Below are 17,686 nucleotides of genomic sequence, written 5' to 3'. Positions count from 1 at the left end.
GTTGGGTCCTGTTTGTGTAGCCAGTCTGTTAGTCTATGGCTTTTTATTGGGGAATTGAGTCCATTGATATTAAGAGATATTAAGGAAAAGTAATTGTTGCTTCCTATTATTTTTGTTGTTAGAGTTGGCATTCTGTTCTTGTGGCTGTCTTCTTTTAGGTTTGTTGAAGGATTACTTTCTTGCTTTTTCTAGGTTGTGGTTTCCGTCCTTGTATTGGTTTTTTTCTGTTATTATCCTTTTTAAGGGCTGGATTCGTGGAAAGATAATGTGTGAACTTGGTTCTGTTGTGGAATACTTTGTTTTCTCCAGCTATGGTAATTGAAAGTTTGGCTGGGTATAGTAGCCTGGGCTGGTATTTGTGTTCTCTTAGTGTCTGTATAACATCTGTCCAGGATCTTCTGGCTTTCATAGTCTCTGCTGAAAAGTCTGGTGTAATTCTGATAGGCCTGCCTTTATATGTTACTTGACTCTTTTCCCTTACTGCTTTTAATATTCTATCTTTATTATGTTCCTGCTTTATATACATTATTGGTTAGTTTTGTTTTTGTTTTGTGAACTTGACATAGACTAAAGAAATTTGGAAAGAAGAACTCTCTATTGACAAAATGTTTCCTTAAGATTAGCTTATAGGCAATTCTGTCAGTCATTTACTTGATTATAGATTGATATGGGAGGGCCCAGCCCAATTTGTGCTGTGCTACCCCTGGGCAAGTGATCCTGGATGACATAAGTATGAAGGCTAAGCCATGCTTAGCCAGCAAGGCACTCCTCCATGACTTTTGCCTTTGGTTTCTGACTTGAGTTCCTGTCCCAACTTCCCTGGATGATGGGCTACAAGCTATGAGCTAAAATAAACCATTTTCTCTCCAGGTTGTTTTTGGTCATGGTATTTTATCAGAGCAATAAAACTTTAACCATATATATATATATATATATATATATATATATATATATACACAGAAGTATTACCTTAAGTACTCATATACCATACACATTTGTATATATATGTATTTATGTACTTATGTGTAATGCTAATTTTTAATGAATAAATTAAAGCAGATATAATTTTTATACATTCTAAATAATTTATGATTTGGGAGGTAGATGCATACACAGAATAATGGGATTTAAAACCCAAATTTTGATAGAAATATGTCATGAAAGGTCAATGACTTTGAAAAAGATTAAGTGTTTTCTCTGTGTCATGAATTTCTTGTATTTTTCATGCTGTCTGGTACATGTATTCATTTTTTAAAAGTCTGCATTGAAGGGTGAAGTGCACATTTAAGTAATTGTTTTCTTGTCCTTCTGCATCGTCTTTCTTTTGCCCAGAAATGTCTTCTGAAATCAATTTAAATTACTAAACCATATTCTTCAAGAAGAACATAGTTTCAGTGCTGATGTGGAATATGTTTAACCAGAAATGAAAATATGACTTGACTGCAATCTAGAGAACCATTAACTCAAGCCCACCCAGCTCAGAGATCATTTCTACTCTTTCCCACTCACACTCTCTGAATGACACTAAACAAGAGCTAAAAACAGCCACAGGCATCTTGGCAGCACAGGGAGATGCCATCCATGCCCTGCCTTATCAGTGCCCATGGAGACATTGGCCCCACTGTAGAATGTTTGGCTTCTTAGCCTGACTGTGGGGAGCAGCTGACACAGGGGGAGATACACAGTTCTAATTAGACAGGAGTCCATTCCTCTTCCCATCTAGTGCTCTCAAAACCAAGAACCCTGTTACAGGAAAAGTCTAATTTGTAATGTGCTTCAGATACATTACCATTTCCAAGTCTTAAGGATACATTTTATCCTTTCAAAGTCAAGGCAATAACTTTACAAACCTTTTCCATATGTATCCAGTTAACATTTTATACCCAATTAATTCTTGTACTTATTTACCCCAAATACATTTAATATCTGAAGTATCAGACAGCAGACTTGCATCTTCATTTCTATTTTTTATTTATTTAGAGCAACATTTATAAGCAAGGACTTTAGGCACAATAAAGAAAGCAACACAAGAATTATGATATATTGTACATAAAACATGACAGTTCGAGTTAAATACATTATGGTATAATTTGTATTTTAAAAAATCCTCAAGGAGATACATTGAAACCATAATCCTGATTATATAATTTTTTTCCAGACTTATTTATCTTTCAAAGATAACTGAAAGTAAATGTAACTCAGAAAATTTACAAACTAACAAAATTTACAAACAAGATATTACTACCAAAAGAATATTTACTCTTATGATAAAAATGTCAAAAAAATGAAAGAACAAGCAATTTTAATACGTATATTACTGGGTTTACACACCAAGTCGAAACTCTAACCTATCATATTACCACCAAGTCACTGATTATTTTAGTCTGGTTCTTATATAACATTCACATTCTAGGGCGTGTGTTTGGCTTTGACGACATACTGGGAAATAAAGCAGACACGATCCTGCCCCCGTGGGGCTTCCAGTCTAGTGTGACATAGAGTACTACAATACCACGTGAGCGGCTGTCCGCAGTGACCTCCATCCGGAGGAAGCAACAGCTGAATCAGGATCCGCAGCGTAAGGGGTCAGCTAATCAGTGGGAGAGAGGCGTAAAGGAGAGGAAAGAGCGCTTCAGATGGAGAGGGTGAAGGAAATGTAAAGGTCCTGAGGTTCACAATGGTTCCCATCTAAGAGACTCAGATTCTTGTGGAGCACAGTGAAGTTTTGCTTGTCAGTGAAGAGATAATAGCATGGTCCATCTTTTCAAAACTAAAGTCAATCCATTTAAATGAGTGAGCTTACCATGTCTTGCTTTCTAGCATTTTAAGGACTAACCCCCTTTAAAACTGAACTGTTGATAACAGGTGGTATCCTTTAGAAAGAGGACCATAATAATAATAATAATAATAATAATAATAATAATAATAAAATGAAAACCTCTGGTCTTATAAAACCATAAAGTCTGGGAATTGCTGTAGAAGATGTGTAGCAATGACGTTGCCAAAAGGGGGAGGGGATATGCAGATAGGCTACAGAGGATATGGGTAGGGCAGTTAAAGCGTGGAGGTCTTGGGAGAATTTGAGATGTTTATCCCAAAATAATAGGGAGTGATTTTCAGCAAGGGAATGAGCTATATTAAAGTCTCTGAAAGTTCATTCTGAAGTGCTGTGTGTGGACTCTGTAAGGAACTGGGAAAAAGAAAGGCTAGGAGAGCAAGTCGGGGAAGCGGCACTGTATTGTCTCAGTAGGAGGAAGAACACAGTCAGATGTACAGTGGAATTTGTGGGACTGAGCAGGAAACGGTGGATTTAAGAGAGAAACTCGGTGGCATTTGCTGAGTTGGCATGCTGGGTGAGAAAATAGGGGTGGGGGTATGTGTCGAGACTTATGCCAAGTCTTTTTCACTTGGAAACAGAATTGCCTGTGCTAGTACTGAACTGCAGAATGTAAGAGACAAGTGTTTTGTGAAGGAAGGATTTGAGGACGCGTTGAACTACAGATACCTTTATGTTTAGAAATGTATTACGTCAATGTCGAACAGGTCTGAAGCATAGGAGACAAAAAGTTGAACTTCAGCTGTAAACATCATGGTCCCCAGCAGACTGATCACAACCAAGGCTAGTGAATGGAATTTTCCAGAGAACACAGCGTATCAGAAAAGGACAGAGGACCTGTCTCTAGAGGCCTGCAGGAAGAGGAGCAGCCTAGAGAAGCAGAGGCAGGGAGGTTGAGGGGGAGGACGGAGAGGGAAAAGAGCAGCCTATCAGTATGGTAAAACCTGAGGACTAACAGGAAACTGAGTTAGTGCCGCAAGAATCAACAGGAAGGGGAGCGAAAGTTGTTTATAGAATTTAGCCGCAAGGAAGTTGTTAGGGACTGAGCCAAGGAGCGCTGGAGAGGCTGGCTTACAGGGTGAATCTGCATGCATAAATGAGCTCTTCTAGAGCAGGGGTTCTAATAATAGGTAGGGCAGCAGCTGGCATGTTTGTGGGGCAGGGGTGGTGGTGGTGAGAAACTGGTTATTTACCTTTTAAGCCTAGACTCTCAATATTGATATTCAGTTGATAGGGAGAATATGAAGACTCGTAACAACTGAGGACAATCAATAGAAATGAAAATACAGCATATTACTTATCTTAGCAGCCTAAAAGTCTTTAAGAGTGTACATGATCTTCCCATAGGGACACGACATAGCTACGAGATTCTCAGTGGTGTTAAAATACACTTAAGAATACAAAATAAGAATACAAAATGATTCCAGTGACTTCTCTAGGGGAATCACAGTTAAAAAAAAATGCTTTAAGAATCACATTTTAAAATATAATTTTAAAGTTATATTAACTTTAGCTACTGTCCGTAGAGGTCAAACTCTTTAAATAATAAGTATCTTCGCATCGCCGCCGGGAGAGGAAGCATCTGTATGGAGGCTGGCTGGCAGAGTCGCTGCAGTCCCATAACTCGGCGAATTTTTAATCGGCACAGATGCTTTAGGGAGCAAGGATTCTCTAAAATAAACGGGGAAACAAGCAGAAAGTTTAAAAGTCCTATTGGCTTCCCACGCTAGGTACAGATTGTCTCAGAGTAGCACCCTGTGTATCTCTGAAAATATGCACGTTAGCAGCTGATGACGCTGACCTCAATTCACATTTCAATTAAGTCCTCTAGCCCTTGCCTCCCCTCCGGAGCTGCGCTCCACAAGGACAGGGATTCCGTCTGCATCTGGGCCAGGAGCAAGTCTGGCTCCTGATAGGTGTCCAGTTTGTTAAATAAACAAATGGATTGGATGTTAAATAGCAAATGGCGCTACATTTCTCCTTTATTATTTTGTTTTAGAACTAAATATTATATAGATGTATTTCCTTATTTGCTCTCTTTTCTACTATTTTTTCTGATGAATAATTATCACTAATTATTAATAATTAAAACACCACTGGACAATTTCATAAATCATTCACAATTCAATCTGAGGCCTGTGTCCAGTGTCTGCAACACACTAGACACTAACAGTCACTTATCTGGTGATGGGAAGTATACTTTTCAACCTCTTACTCTTTATTAGGATTATAACACTGATGTTTTATGCCAACAAAAAGAACCCATGAAGGGGCAGCATAGAACAAGGACACAAGTAAACACTGGCTCTGGATTCAGTCAGCTGGGATTAACACCCTGCCTGTGTTACTTTGTGTGACCTTGCACAGGACCTTAACTCCTATAATTAGTATTCTTGTTTACGTAAGGTGGGTAACAATAGTGCCTACTTCATAGGATTGTCTGAAGGCTAAATAGTTCATATAAATTACTAGGAAAACCTTTGACACACTGGGCTATAACATTCAATAAATGTTGGGGGACAGGGGCAGCTCAGTAGCTAATATGTTTGCTCTTCAAGAGTTCATTAGGGAGGCAGAAACAGGAAGTTACTGGAAGCTCACTGGCCAGCTAGACTACCTAATCAGAACCTCCCCTCCAACTCCAAGGAATGACACCTGACGTTCACTTCTGGCCTACACACGTACATACACATTCACTTGACCTGCTACACTCATATGTACACAAACACAAACACAAATACAACAACAAGAAACATTAGAGACTGTTCACTTCAATGATGAAAGTGATCACCTTTTGCTACATTCGATTATAATATTTCAAACTACATTATTTTAATGTTAAAACAAAGTTATCCTTGGTGGCATGTACCTATAATCCCCACATTTGGAGGGCAAGGCAGGAAGGTCATAGGTTTGAGGTCAGCCTGGATACAGAGAGAATTTCAGACTAGCCTGGGCTGCAGAGCAAAACCCCATCTCAAAAAATAAGTTAGGCCATTTTCTACAAACATGAGGCAAAAAGATCATGATCAAAATACGTACCTTCCCACGTTCTATAAGATTGCAATTTTATTTTGTGCCTTAACAAACAAACCACCTTGCCTAGAGCTAGGAGAACCCTGACATCCAGTGGCTTACAAGGCTCACAGCAACCAGCTATCAAGCTGCTGCAGAAAAAAAACACTGAAATCACAGAAAAGCGTCCTAACTTCACTCTTGCCTGGGGTGTCTTTCAAAATCCACCACAACTAGAATTTCATTTACAGAGGTTCACGTAGATCATTACTTCTCAGTTCCTAGAAAAACTTGCGCTACTTATATAACAGCAGTTACTGCAGAGAAAGCCACTGTTATGGAGTAAGACACACAAGGCTCAACCCCTGGCTCTGGGGTTATGCCCAGAACTTTGGAGAATTAACTTATTTGTACTTTAGTGGTGTTTCAGACAAACCGTTTAAGGCTTTTGGTTTTGAAAATTTAAAACATGGGACTAACTAACTACATACACACATAGTTCCAATGCACTTGGCAGTATCAAGTAGACGACCATCTTCGCCTACATCACAGGTTATGAAATAGAGCTTCGTCAGCCACAGAAGATGGTTGCACAGCCTCCCAACCTTCATTCTTCCTTCTCCCATAAGCCACCATGGTTCTCACTTGTTCAGCAATCAGCCCTTTCGAAGTCTCATCATCTAAGTGATCTGTCCCTACATTAATTATAGGACCGACAAAAAATGTGAACTTGGCCCCCCAATGCTGGGATTACAGGCATATGCCTTTGTGTTAGTAGTCAAAGAAGGTTAATTTAAAATTTATAATCAAGTATAACAAAATGTGGTCACTTTTAACATTGAAGCGAATAGCCCCTAATGTTTCATTTTGCTGGGCTTGCGTGTGTGTGCCACATGAGTGCGGCAGTGAAGTGAGTGAGTGTGTGCATGTGCAGGTCAGCAGTCAACAACAGATGTCATGGTCTGGGGTTCTCCTTTGGCTAGAGGGTTAAAAAGTTACGGGATATTGTCTGAATATTATATGATCTTTAAGTTCTTCCTCTATTCATTTTTATCATGTCAATTAATTATTAAAGAGCCCACATTTCTATGTTTTCCCATGGTTGGAATGTATTGCCAGGATGTAGCTCCATTTCCTGTTGTCTCTTCTGTTCTGTGAAAGCTGGTAGCTGAATCCAGAGATTGATCCTACTTATGTCTGATCTCTGGCAAATTTCTCTTCTCTGGGACCTCCACCATATGATACTGGCAATAGCCAAGGTATAACAAACACACCCATTTGTTTATTCAGGGTATAAAATGATAGTTATATGAATTTGTATATATTATTTGCGACACTTCATAAAGAGTTTTTTCATTTTGTTTTGTTTTGTTTGTTTGTTTGTTTGTTTGTTTTTGTTTTTGCTCATCTATTTCTGGTTACTTGTGACATGTTTCACATAAACAAGGCAGAAAAATGGCTTACGTGTTTCTAACAAATTTCAAGATAAGTTGATTTTTTTTATAAACTCTTTGAAATGATCAGGTTTTAAGGCATCATATATTTAGACATTTTGGACACATTAGTGTTACTCATTGAAACAACTGAGTTTTTGAAACTTGAATGGTCCTGTTTGGCCCCTGAGAGTCTCTTTAGGATGGCTCTGGGACGCCTCTGACCCAGTTCTGATGGCCACTGAGTTTCGTGGCTGCCTGATCTGGGCAGAAGCTCCAGGTTCATTCTTACAAATTTCCTCCCTCAGATCTGGAACCATCACTTAGTATTTCTTTTTGTAGGAACTGACATTTCCATACCAAGTTTTCTGTGTGAGAAGGATGTTCAGAGCTGGTATTGTCATTGCTAATTGTAAGCTTCTTTGAGAATAGAAAAACACACTCATATTAACATTCACACCAACACACACACAGAGACACACAGACACACAGACACACAGACACACACACACACACACACACACTAAGCAAATAAAATTTAAAGTAAAGGAAATATCTGTTTTTACCTATTATTTGGCGTATTTCTGGCCATTCTCTCTGTACTTCTAGCACAGACTTCAGTTTTGCACACAGAGGGACGTAATCCATGTAATCTATCAGTATGCGGACAATGCCGCCCACCAGGTGCTTCATCCACGGAACTGTAATAAACTCACAGAACTGAGAAAAATGATAACAGTTAATTCAGTGGTATTTTAATGTATCATATGCATGACCAGTACTATATGAAAAGTTACTCCTTGTCCTTTTACAAGAAAGAAACTATTCATGATTATGATTAAAAAATGAAAAAGCAATGCCATTTGAACTATTGTTACTTTGAACTAATAGTACTAGATGCACTTTCATGCTTCTGTTGGGATCACAGTGAACATGACCTTGATGATTTTTTTCTCTCTATTCCTAATACTCCACCAAGTGGGCACAGGTGAATGATTGCATTTTAAAATTATTTGACACTGTGTTTCTAACTCAAGAAAAGAAGTAGCCTTGATTCCTGGGCCTCTTTATGCTTAGTTGTCTACAGTAATAAGAAGACAGAGAAGCATATAAATCAACATTTACTTTCTTTGCTCTAACATCCTTAAATGTAATGACATTTTATGGGTCTCACTAGAGACAGCTACATCTGGGTCCTTTCAGCAAAATCTTGCTAATGTATAAGCAACATACTCTTGATCAAATTTGGCAGTCAATGAATAAATCAAAAGGGTTAAGAATATCAAAATGTCAAGATTCCTGAGAAAAATTAGTTGAGGTACTGATCTGAAAGAAGAAGGAAAGGAACTCACCGGATTATCTTTTATTATGCATGATGTCCACCCTGGCAGTCCCTCCTCCTCAGTCTCTGACCACACAAATGAATTCCCAAAGATGTTTCCGTGCATGCAGTCAAAACATAGCTCCACTTGGTAACCATTATTCAGCAGGAGCCTCAGCATAATCTCATCATTTAGGGCATACTGAATGGCACTGGGGAAGCGAGTGTCATTCACATGCATAAAATAACAATTGACGTTAGCCCCATAGGAGAGAAGCAGCCGGACGATTTCATGTCGATTGGCCCTCACCGCCACAAGGAGACAGTTGAGGGGATCCAAGTTGGGGTCTGCACCTGCAGCCAGAAGGACTTCTGTGCAGTGGATATCATTATTGGAGACGGCGAAGTATAGCGCAGTCTTTCTCTCATCATCGTAACTCTGGGAAATGTGGTCGGCAAGCAGGGCATTAACATCAAAACCATTCTCAATGAGCAATTCAAGGCACTGGGCGTTTTGTCCCTCTGCTGCTGAGTGAATTGGAGTGAGGCCGCTTTTCTGAATTGCATGTTTGGATGTTACTGGGATAAGGTATTTCAGAGCACTAGAGGAAAAATGAAACCTTTTTAAATACCCCCATTGCATAAAGAACATCAAATAGCTAAATAAAACTTTCTCATTGGACAAGTGAATTCACTTTGTTCAGTTTTCCATATTTCCTCTACATGACTTTGTGAGACTTATTTAGCCTTTGTGAGCCAAGAGACTCCTGTTTAATTTACTGTGATTTAGTTGAGTTCTGATTTAGTTTCCCATGCTAAAAATTCCCAAGGAACACCCTGGATCTTCCATGTTTGTAAATCAATGGATGTGATGGCAAAATTGCCAAAGAGAGTCATCGCCTGTGATGGCGTAGAAGCACACTGCATATTCCTAACCATTAGAAACCATGCAATCTTGGCAAATGACCTGCACAGTATAAGCAGAACCCTTTCATTTAAAGATGAACAACATAAAGGCTGAAGGAGGAACAGGACTTGTCCAAGGTCCTATGTTCCATGTGAAAGGAAGGGATGGCATTTTAATCTTTTGATTCTTATTAATTCTTTTTATTTCATTGATTCTTAAGCCATCTACTAAAATTGCCCATGCACGTTATGTCTCCTGCATAGCTCACGATGAATACTTAGTGAAAAGCAGAATCTTCAGTATTCTATCAAACTTGAATCCATCCAGATGAAATAATTGTTCCTAGCTCATGTTTCTAAATACATGTGATGAATGCTTGTGAATTTCACACTTCACTAACCATGTAGACACTCAGGAGAGCCACAACCAATGATAACTTGATCTCCTGTGCCTAATTCAGAGCTATCATGTGTGAATTTATGAACACTGGGAGTAAATCCAGGTAAACTTTAACAACATGTCACTTCACATCAATTATGCGTCACTGGTCCCTTAACTATGCCAGTGTGGCTACCAGAAATAAGAAAGCCAAGCTGACTCAAAGTTTTTGAACTTGTGTCATAATTTTAATTTCTTAAAACCACTTCCTCTTAGTGGGTAGTATAATGTTGTGATTCTAGGCTTCTATGGCTGTGTTGCTTATAACATTTTGCTGTTGAAAAATTCCACTCAATCTAAGTTACAACGAATCGTTTCTATTTACCAATATATTCACCATTATAGTATTGTATACATCCTGCAATGCTAGGAAGTAACTGAAGTACAACACAGTAGCATTACAAATTCTAACATTCAGTCAATGGCAAAATGTTCAGAGACTTTGTAGTCATTTGTTGGACTTTTTTTTTTTTTGTTTAATACAGAAATGCCAGTTGGTGAAGAAGAAATCTATTACAACTTTATTCCTCTACATGAATACTTTTTATATAAAGAATATTATAAATGCATTCTTGGAAAATCAAGAGTATATAATGTAAGGGGGAAAGCTATGAAATCATTTCCAAGCATTGAAATAAAAAAATATGTGTGGCTATTTCCCTTTGAGATTTGGGGAATATCATATAACAAGAGATTGTACTGTACACACGCCTTAGTGTTTTTATAACTTAAAGCGATCACCTTAATATCTTACTTACAGATAATGTCCCTCATAGGCAGCTCGGTGTATGGGAAGATGCCCTGCTCTGTTGGGCACATTGCCGCTTCCTCCGTACTTCAGCAGGAGGGAGATGCAGTCAGGGTTTCCTCCTCCTGCTGCCTCGAATAGCACAGATGCCCCATCATCCGCCAAAGCAAACACATCACCACCTGGCGGTGTAAAGCACGTGGCTTAGATGGCTGAGCAGTGTTAAGATAGTCTGTTAAAATAGTCTGTCATTTTTTTTCTTTCTAATAAAAGCTTAACCATTCAATAACATCTAGGCAACATGCTTTGTTTCATTAAACTTTCAAGGAGAGCAAGTCACAAAAACATGAGTGAAAACAAGTCAATCATCAAGAAATATGGTCATAAGACTTTTTAATTTGATGATAACAGGTAGCATTCTTTCAATTCAAAACATATTTATGGATATCTACAGGGAGAAATTCTCTGTGTGGCTCTAAGATGAATAAGCCTGAGCAAAGGAGCTTAAAGAGCAAATGAAGAGGTAACTAGAAAACACACAATGTAGCCAGCTGCAGTGACAGCTTTAGTAGAACACATACCATAAAGGGAAGAGAACCATCTTTGATAATGGACCTGCTCCTTACTTCATGAATTGGGATAGGGTTTTTATGTGTCTCTGTTTCTTCCTCTCTGAACTAATGTAGCTTATTCCCCAGGGATTATGTGATAATTCAATGAAGTTACATTGGTGTACTGACTGTTTTTGTGTGACCCAAAGCTGGAGTTATCACAGAGAAAGGAGCCTCCCTTGAGGAAATGCCTCCATGAGATACAGCTGTAAAGCATTTTCTCAATTAGTGATCAAGTGGGGAGGGTATATTGTGGGTGGTGCCATCGTTGGGCTGGTAGTCTTGGGTTCTATAAGAAAGCAAGCTGCGCAAGCCAGGAGAGATGGGAAAGGATTTATGAGAATGTCTCAAGAGGCTCACTTAGAATTTTACTGAATATTATCCTAAATGAGAGCATGGATCTGACCTAAATTGATGCAGAGAGAACACCCATATTCTATTTTGCCTGGAGTAGGATATGGAGTGGAGTAATGAAACATAAGCCTGGAAAAACAATTCTAACTATCAAAAGTTGTTGCAGTGGTGTTTTGAATAGAATACACTATTGATATTGCACTTGAGCAAGAGGCACTAAGTTGTAGTACATAGTATGGATTCCCTGACAGGAAGAGTGGATATCTGGAGAATAGTTAGCAAATGGTCACACTGGTCCAGGGAAGACTGGAAGGACTTGACCAAGAAGGCATACAGATGGCAGCACGAAGATAAGACAGACTTTGGTGCTTTCCAACCGTTGGGCTTGGGAAAGAAAGTGATAGAAGATTGACAGATAAATCCAACCTGTCCATCCGAGTTAAGAGAGATGGTGACATCAGCAAGTGGAAGAGAGGAGAAATTCAGCCAAGATGACAGTAAAGGCCTTCCCAAATCTATGTGGAAACTAGGCTGCCTCTAGAGAAAGCAATCAGAGCTGGTCTTGCAGATCTTTCTTGGTCATAATGAATCGAGCTTACATGATGAAATAGGGGTTTAATGGGGGCTAGGATAAAACCCCACCCATTTATACTCAGGAGGGAGGGAGGAGCCCATGCAAAATGAAGAGAGTCTGAGAGCAGGACAGAGTAACTCACTTCACGTACCTTTGTGAATAAGATGTTCTAACACGTCACAGTGGCCATACTCAGCAGCAACTCCTAAGGGTGTGACTCCGAATCCGTCTCTCAAGTGGACGTTGCCTCTGTGATTCAATAGCAGCGTGATAATATCTTTGCGACCTTGCTTAGCTGCCTCATGCATTGCTGACCATCGTTTGACACAGGGCTGGTCAAGGCTGGTGTTGTATTTAATCAGTGCAGAGACCATGTCATAGGAGCCCCTCTTTATAGCTTGAACAGGAAGATTAACATGAAGTTGCCTTATCAACATGAGGCCTTTATACGGAACTAATTTATTTAAACTAATATCAAACTAGGTAGAAGCCATCCCGTTTCCTCTAGAGAAGGATATTGTACTTCTCATGAGCTTTTGCTTTCTCCTGCTCAAATTTCTATTTGTGCAGTCTGAGTCTTCAGGTCTCAGAGTGGATAAGAATTTCATGAAAAATGTTCATCACCAAGTTAGAATTTTGTGGGTACTCATTCCAAACTTCAATCTCTTTTCCAAAAAAAACAAAAAAAATTGGGAACATACTATGTATGTTGTACAAATTAAATAATATATGCTAACTATTTTGTATAGTACCCAGTATAAAATATGAGCATAATAAATGATTCTTAGTATTGTTTGGTATTATTTCTAGGATGCTGGTCTTCCATAGATAAATATTTATCAGATTTCTTCCCCATTGAAACAAATATTTTTCCCTATCAAAGATAGTATTCATCAGCAAATTGTACTTCAGACGAGGGACGGTGAAGAGCTGGACCTCAGAAGAAGGGGTGAGGTGCATCTCTTCCTCTGATTCTATGTGCTGATAAACACCTCTTCCTGAGCTCCCCACCCGCCACTGCAGTTCTGAGGTGCATTGTCTCATCTTAGCTGCTCTCACTGTCAAGAGCAGTGAGCTTGACTTTATCTTATTGCTATTGTTTCACATTTTTAATTTTGTGGGGGGGAAATCTCATGATCATGGGTCTCTTCCCTTTATGATGCCACCTTTCTACATCCCTCTGGAAGATGCTGTTAGCATGATTAACCTTTATTTATGAGGAAAAAAAAAGTGTATGCAGGGGATATTCAATTAATTTCCTAAAATTTATATTTTAACTTCTCATTTAGTACTTTGGAAGAATGTAGTTTCCATAGAAATAATAATTCCAAAAGTGGGATTCATCCTTTATAGATAACCTGTAAAGACTGTCTAAACTAATAACAAACTGACATAGTTAAACCCATAAGGCACATTATTAGTTTAATATAGTTGATAATAAAATATGAGCTTATGTATAGTTTTATACTCTTTTTTTGTGTTTTTTTTTTTTTTTTTTTTTTTTTTTTTTTTGAGACAGGGTTTCTCTGTATAGCCCTGGCTGTCCTGGAACTCACTTTGTAGACCAGGCTGGCCTTGAACTCAGAAATACAGGATTAAAGGCATGCGCCACGCCCTTGTGGGTATTTATATACAAATTTTATTCAATTTGAAAGTTAGATTTCAATTACTTTATTAGAAGCTATATTGTTTATATATTCAGATTTTTAATTAGAATTGTATTTAATTAGAATTTGTATTATTTAAGATGTCCTTGGAAATATGTGGCTTGCTGGCTTCCACTTTTTTCTACTTTGTCATTTTCTTCCTTTTTCTGAAGACATGAGTTTCATTAGTAATTTACATAGCACCTCCAAGTGATTTTCTGACACAGAAAATGTACAGAAAAGGGAGCTCTGATATTTCTGGGTAAGGACTGAAAAAGTGAGAGAAGAACAAGCTAAGCAGGGTGCACTGAGACCCTAAGACAAACAGTTCTCAGAGCTTCTTCCATACCCAGCCGTGCTGACTAGGGTAAGCATGGAGATCCAGCAGAGGAAAGGTGACACCACATCCCCTGGATGAACACAGAGTCCATCCAAGGGCAAAAACCATAGTAAATGTCAGATCGCCACAAATCTGATACTTTACCACTCATCAAGGAATGCTAACACGGCTGTATTAGATGGAATACTACAAGTCAGAGCCAGATGCGTGAGCGGGACGAAGGGCCCTGGGTGGATTTAAGGTTATTTTGGTTTTTGTCATCTGAACATACTTCATGAATAGACACAAAGATGAAGGATTAAGTCAAGAAAAACATTAAAAATGGAATTACATAGAGAAAGGACCGCTCCCCCTCTTATCTCTCCTTTGTGTGTTAATGATCCATGAGCGGCAAATTTCAAAGAAACCCAAGAGCAAAATTGATAAGCTCACATGCATGATCCATTTTCTTATAAAAGTTCTATTGATGCTATCTTTATATTTCTCTGGACAGTTCAGGAAATTCAGGCCCTGAGCTTCTGCACACGTGATGGCTGTTTAAAAATTCCCTTAATTTACTTTTAGTATGTGCTTTCTTTGTAGCATTTACATTAATTTTCCACCTACATGGTGCATCTAGCTCTTCTACAAATTTTAAACAAAAGAGTGATCAATGTCCTTAAATCCAGAATGCCCAGCAAAGCATCTGGCTTAATATGACTTCTCTTCTCTTGAGGAACTATCACATCTGAGGAGGTAAAGACCCTTATCACAGCTTCACAGCCAAAATGTAAATCCACAGATCTCAGGTACCAAACCCCAAATTCTCATTCCATCCACGTGTCCCCCAGAAAAGCCAATGTTATTTTGGGTCATACACAGTCAATCTCACCTCTTTCTTCTTCAGTCATCAGATTCTTTTTGTTGCTATTGTTTGTTGTTTTTCAAGACAGGGGTTCTCTGTGTTGTCCTGGCTGTCGTGCTCTGTAGACCAGCCTGGCCTCAAACTCAGAGGTCTGCCTACCTCTGTTTCCAGAGTGCTGGGATAAAAGGGCATGGACCACCACTGCCTGGCCAGACATCAGATCTCTTATTCAACATTAGTAGGGGGAGAAGATTGAGAAGCGGATGCACCCTTTGCACACAGTGCCACTGCTGTAAGCGCTTACAGGGGCCAAGCTCTGTATCGTCCACAGCATCTCCTCTTCTCTGCAGTCTCATTTGACTGTTCTGATGGGGAACTGATGCTCTTCTTTTTGTCATCCCCTCTAAGGCACGTTCTCTGGCAGCCTCTTGCACACACAACTCTCCCTCTCAGCTTGCCCCTATCTCAAGGGCATTCCTTTAGATTTGACACCTATGGTGTCATTGAACTAATTTAGGACTCTCCCGGTTTTCTGTACACCAAGGGTTAAACTTTGTGGCCAACTTTCATGATGCTTTTCATGGGACAGGATAATGAAATTCACGGGCAGGTGAAATATGGCTGGGAGCATAGAAAGGTTGAGGAAGGGAAGGAATTCAGGCAAAATTTTAGCCACTGCTCAGTGGTTTCTACAAAACACGTATTAAACATTTATATTTGTTTCAAAATTCTAGAAAAAAAATCATTTACCAATCAGAAGAGGTGTCTCTCCTTTGTCATTTTTGGTGTTGGGCCAGACCCCTTTGTCTAGCAACGTCTTGACATTTTCCACCAGACCAGCTTTGACTGCCAGGGTCAAGGGTGTTTCTCCATCACAGGTCTTGAACTCCCAGAGTGTCTTATAGGATGCTGAGACATGAAAGCGTTTTGTTGAGAAGTTAAAAACCACATCTGCTTTTGTGATTTTTTTTATATAAATCAGAATCACCTTACATTATATACATAATATTGATTAAAATAATTAAGAATTAATGAAATGATAAGAGAAAATACATTAAACTAACTTGTGACCTATGACACACTTTTGTCAATCACACATGGTGACAGTCACTTTCTACCAGCCTGGACAGCACTCTTAGGTGAACAGACGCAAAAGTTCATTGGCAGAGGCCACAAATTGTGCTAGACATTCATTCTGCCTTTTATTTTGGCTCGTTATGTTCAGTTGGTACAACAATAACGTTTACATTTTTGCTCTAGATTTTGTGTGTTTTCTTACCATCCAGAACCGTCTCAAGTATCTGTTGAATGGGTTGAACTACAGCTTCATGCAATGGGAACCATCCTTTCTCATCTGCTTCTTCCAGTGCATATTTATATTGCACATACTCCTGGAGCTCAAAAATGCGACCTATACAAAATGAGTGGACGTATTACACGCTGGCCCTGACGAGGTGAACACTGTTCCACCCCCTTGTAGCACGCATGCCCACTCACCTTGCCTTATGGCCTCCACAAGCTTTCTGTTTTGATCACTTAGTTGTACCAATCTAACAGAGAAAAAGAAAAACAGTCAAGGCTCATTTGTCCTGGTGATGCACTTTGAGGATCTAAACAATAAGCTTTAGTTTTTATAAACATATATGCATATATCACTTTTCAAGAAAATCATATAGCTGATTTTCTCCACTTGAAAATTTCTCCAAAGCCAGGCACAGAGTACACTAGTGAGGAGAGCAAAGCAGAGGATGAAGAGGTTTTGGGGGTCTCTCCAAGTAATAGAAATGGGATAAATGACTGGAGTCAAAGTCAAGGGGTTGGGGGCAGGTCATAGCCCAACTTCATGGCTCTGGGAAAGTGTGTTAGCCTTTCTGCATGTTGTTTTCTTCATCTGGGTGGGGTTAAATAAGAAGACTCCTCCTATTTTGAAAACTTTGTGCTCAGTAAATGTTACCTGGCTCTTAGTAACTGCTGAGAGATACTGGGAGTTTATGGCCCATGTGCATGTTAGAAGTATATAACCAATTGATTAATAGGCAGAGCATTTACTGACTATACTCCCGTACAGTGGCCCAGCGGTCAGGAGTTAAGCTCCTAGGGCAACTGTGTGGCACATTGCTTCTTAAATGGAAACAGGAACGTCATAAAAAGGTATTAGCTCTATTAAGCAGAAGTATCTGCTAACAGGTTTCTGAATGTCATGTGGGGAGCTCTCAGAGTCGAAAATCGGTCTGAGGTTTAAACACTATGAAAAAGTTTAAAGACCATACATTTTATGTAACATGCACCCTTTTAGAAGTTAAAAGATTTATATGATCTAGTTCCAGGCTCACATTCAAAAGTTCAAGAGTAGAAGAGTTGGAGAGAGCTTGCTGCAGAGGCATAAGGACCTGAATTCAGATTCTCAGCCCGTGCCTGTAATCCCAGGTGGAGAAGAGGATGCCTGGGGTGTACTCAGCTAGGCAGTCTAGCTAAATGCCAGATACAGTGGGAGATGCCATTTTAAACAGAAAGATAAGAGGAAGAGACTCATTATTGATCTCTGACCTTGCTAGAGGTGTGTGCAACTGTGCTCATGAATGCTTGCAGACGCACGCACACACACACACATACACACAC

General features: G+C 39.2%; 1 protein-coding gene across 3 annotated transcripts in view; it reads right to left on the bottom strand.

Annotated features, from left to right (window-relative positions):
- Positions 1 to 1,961: 1,961 nt before the first annotated feature.
- Asb15 (ankyrin repeat and SOCS box-containing 15) overlaps positions 1,962 to 17,686 on the bottom strand; it is a 45,021-nt gene continuing 29,296 nt past the window's right edge. For all 3 annotated transcript variants that reach the window (NM_080847.3, XM_011241089.2, XM_006505206.3), the window contains exons 3-10: positions 16,565 to 16,617; positions 16,347 to 16,478; positions 15,818 to 15,976; positions 12,389 to 12,634; positions 10,709 to 10,880; positions 8,637 to 9,207; positions 7,851 to 8,004; positions 1,962 to 4,507 (exon numbers count right to left, since the gene is read on the bottom strand). In NM_080847.3, the coding sequence (NP_543123.2) occupies positions 4,350 to 4,507; positions 7,851 to 8,004; positions 8,637 to 9,207; positions 10,709 to 10,880; positions 12,389 to 12,634; positions 15,818 to 15,976; positions 16,347 to 16,478; positions 16,565 to 16,617 (1,645 nt within the window). In that variant the 3' untranslated portion in view covers positions 1,962 to 4,349. The remainder of the gene's footprint in view (positions 4,508 to 7,850; positions 8,005 to 8,636; positions 9,208 to 10,708; positions 10,881 to 12,388; positions 12,635 to 15,817; positions 15,977 to 16,346; positions 16,479 to 16,564; positions 16,618 to 17,686) is intronic.

Source organism: Mus musculus, chromosome 6, assembly GCF_000001635.26.
Source record: "Mus musculus strain C57BL/6J chromosome 6, GRCm38.p6 C57BL/6J".
Classification (NCBI taxonomy): Eukaryota; Metazoa; Chordata; class Mammalia; order Rodentia; family Muridae; genus Mus; species Mus musculus.
This window is presented reverse-complemented; position numbering and strand designations above follow the sequence as displayed.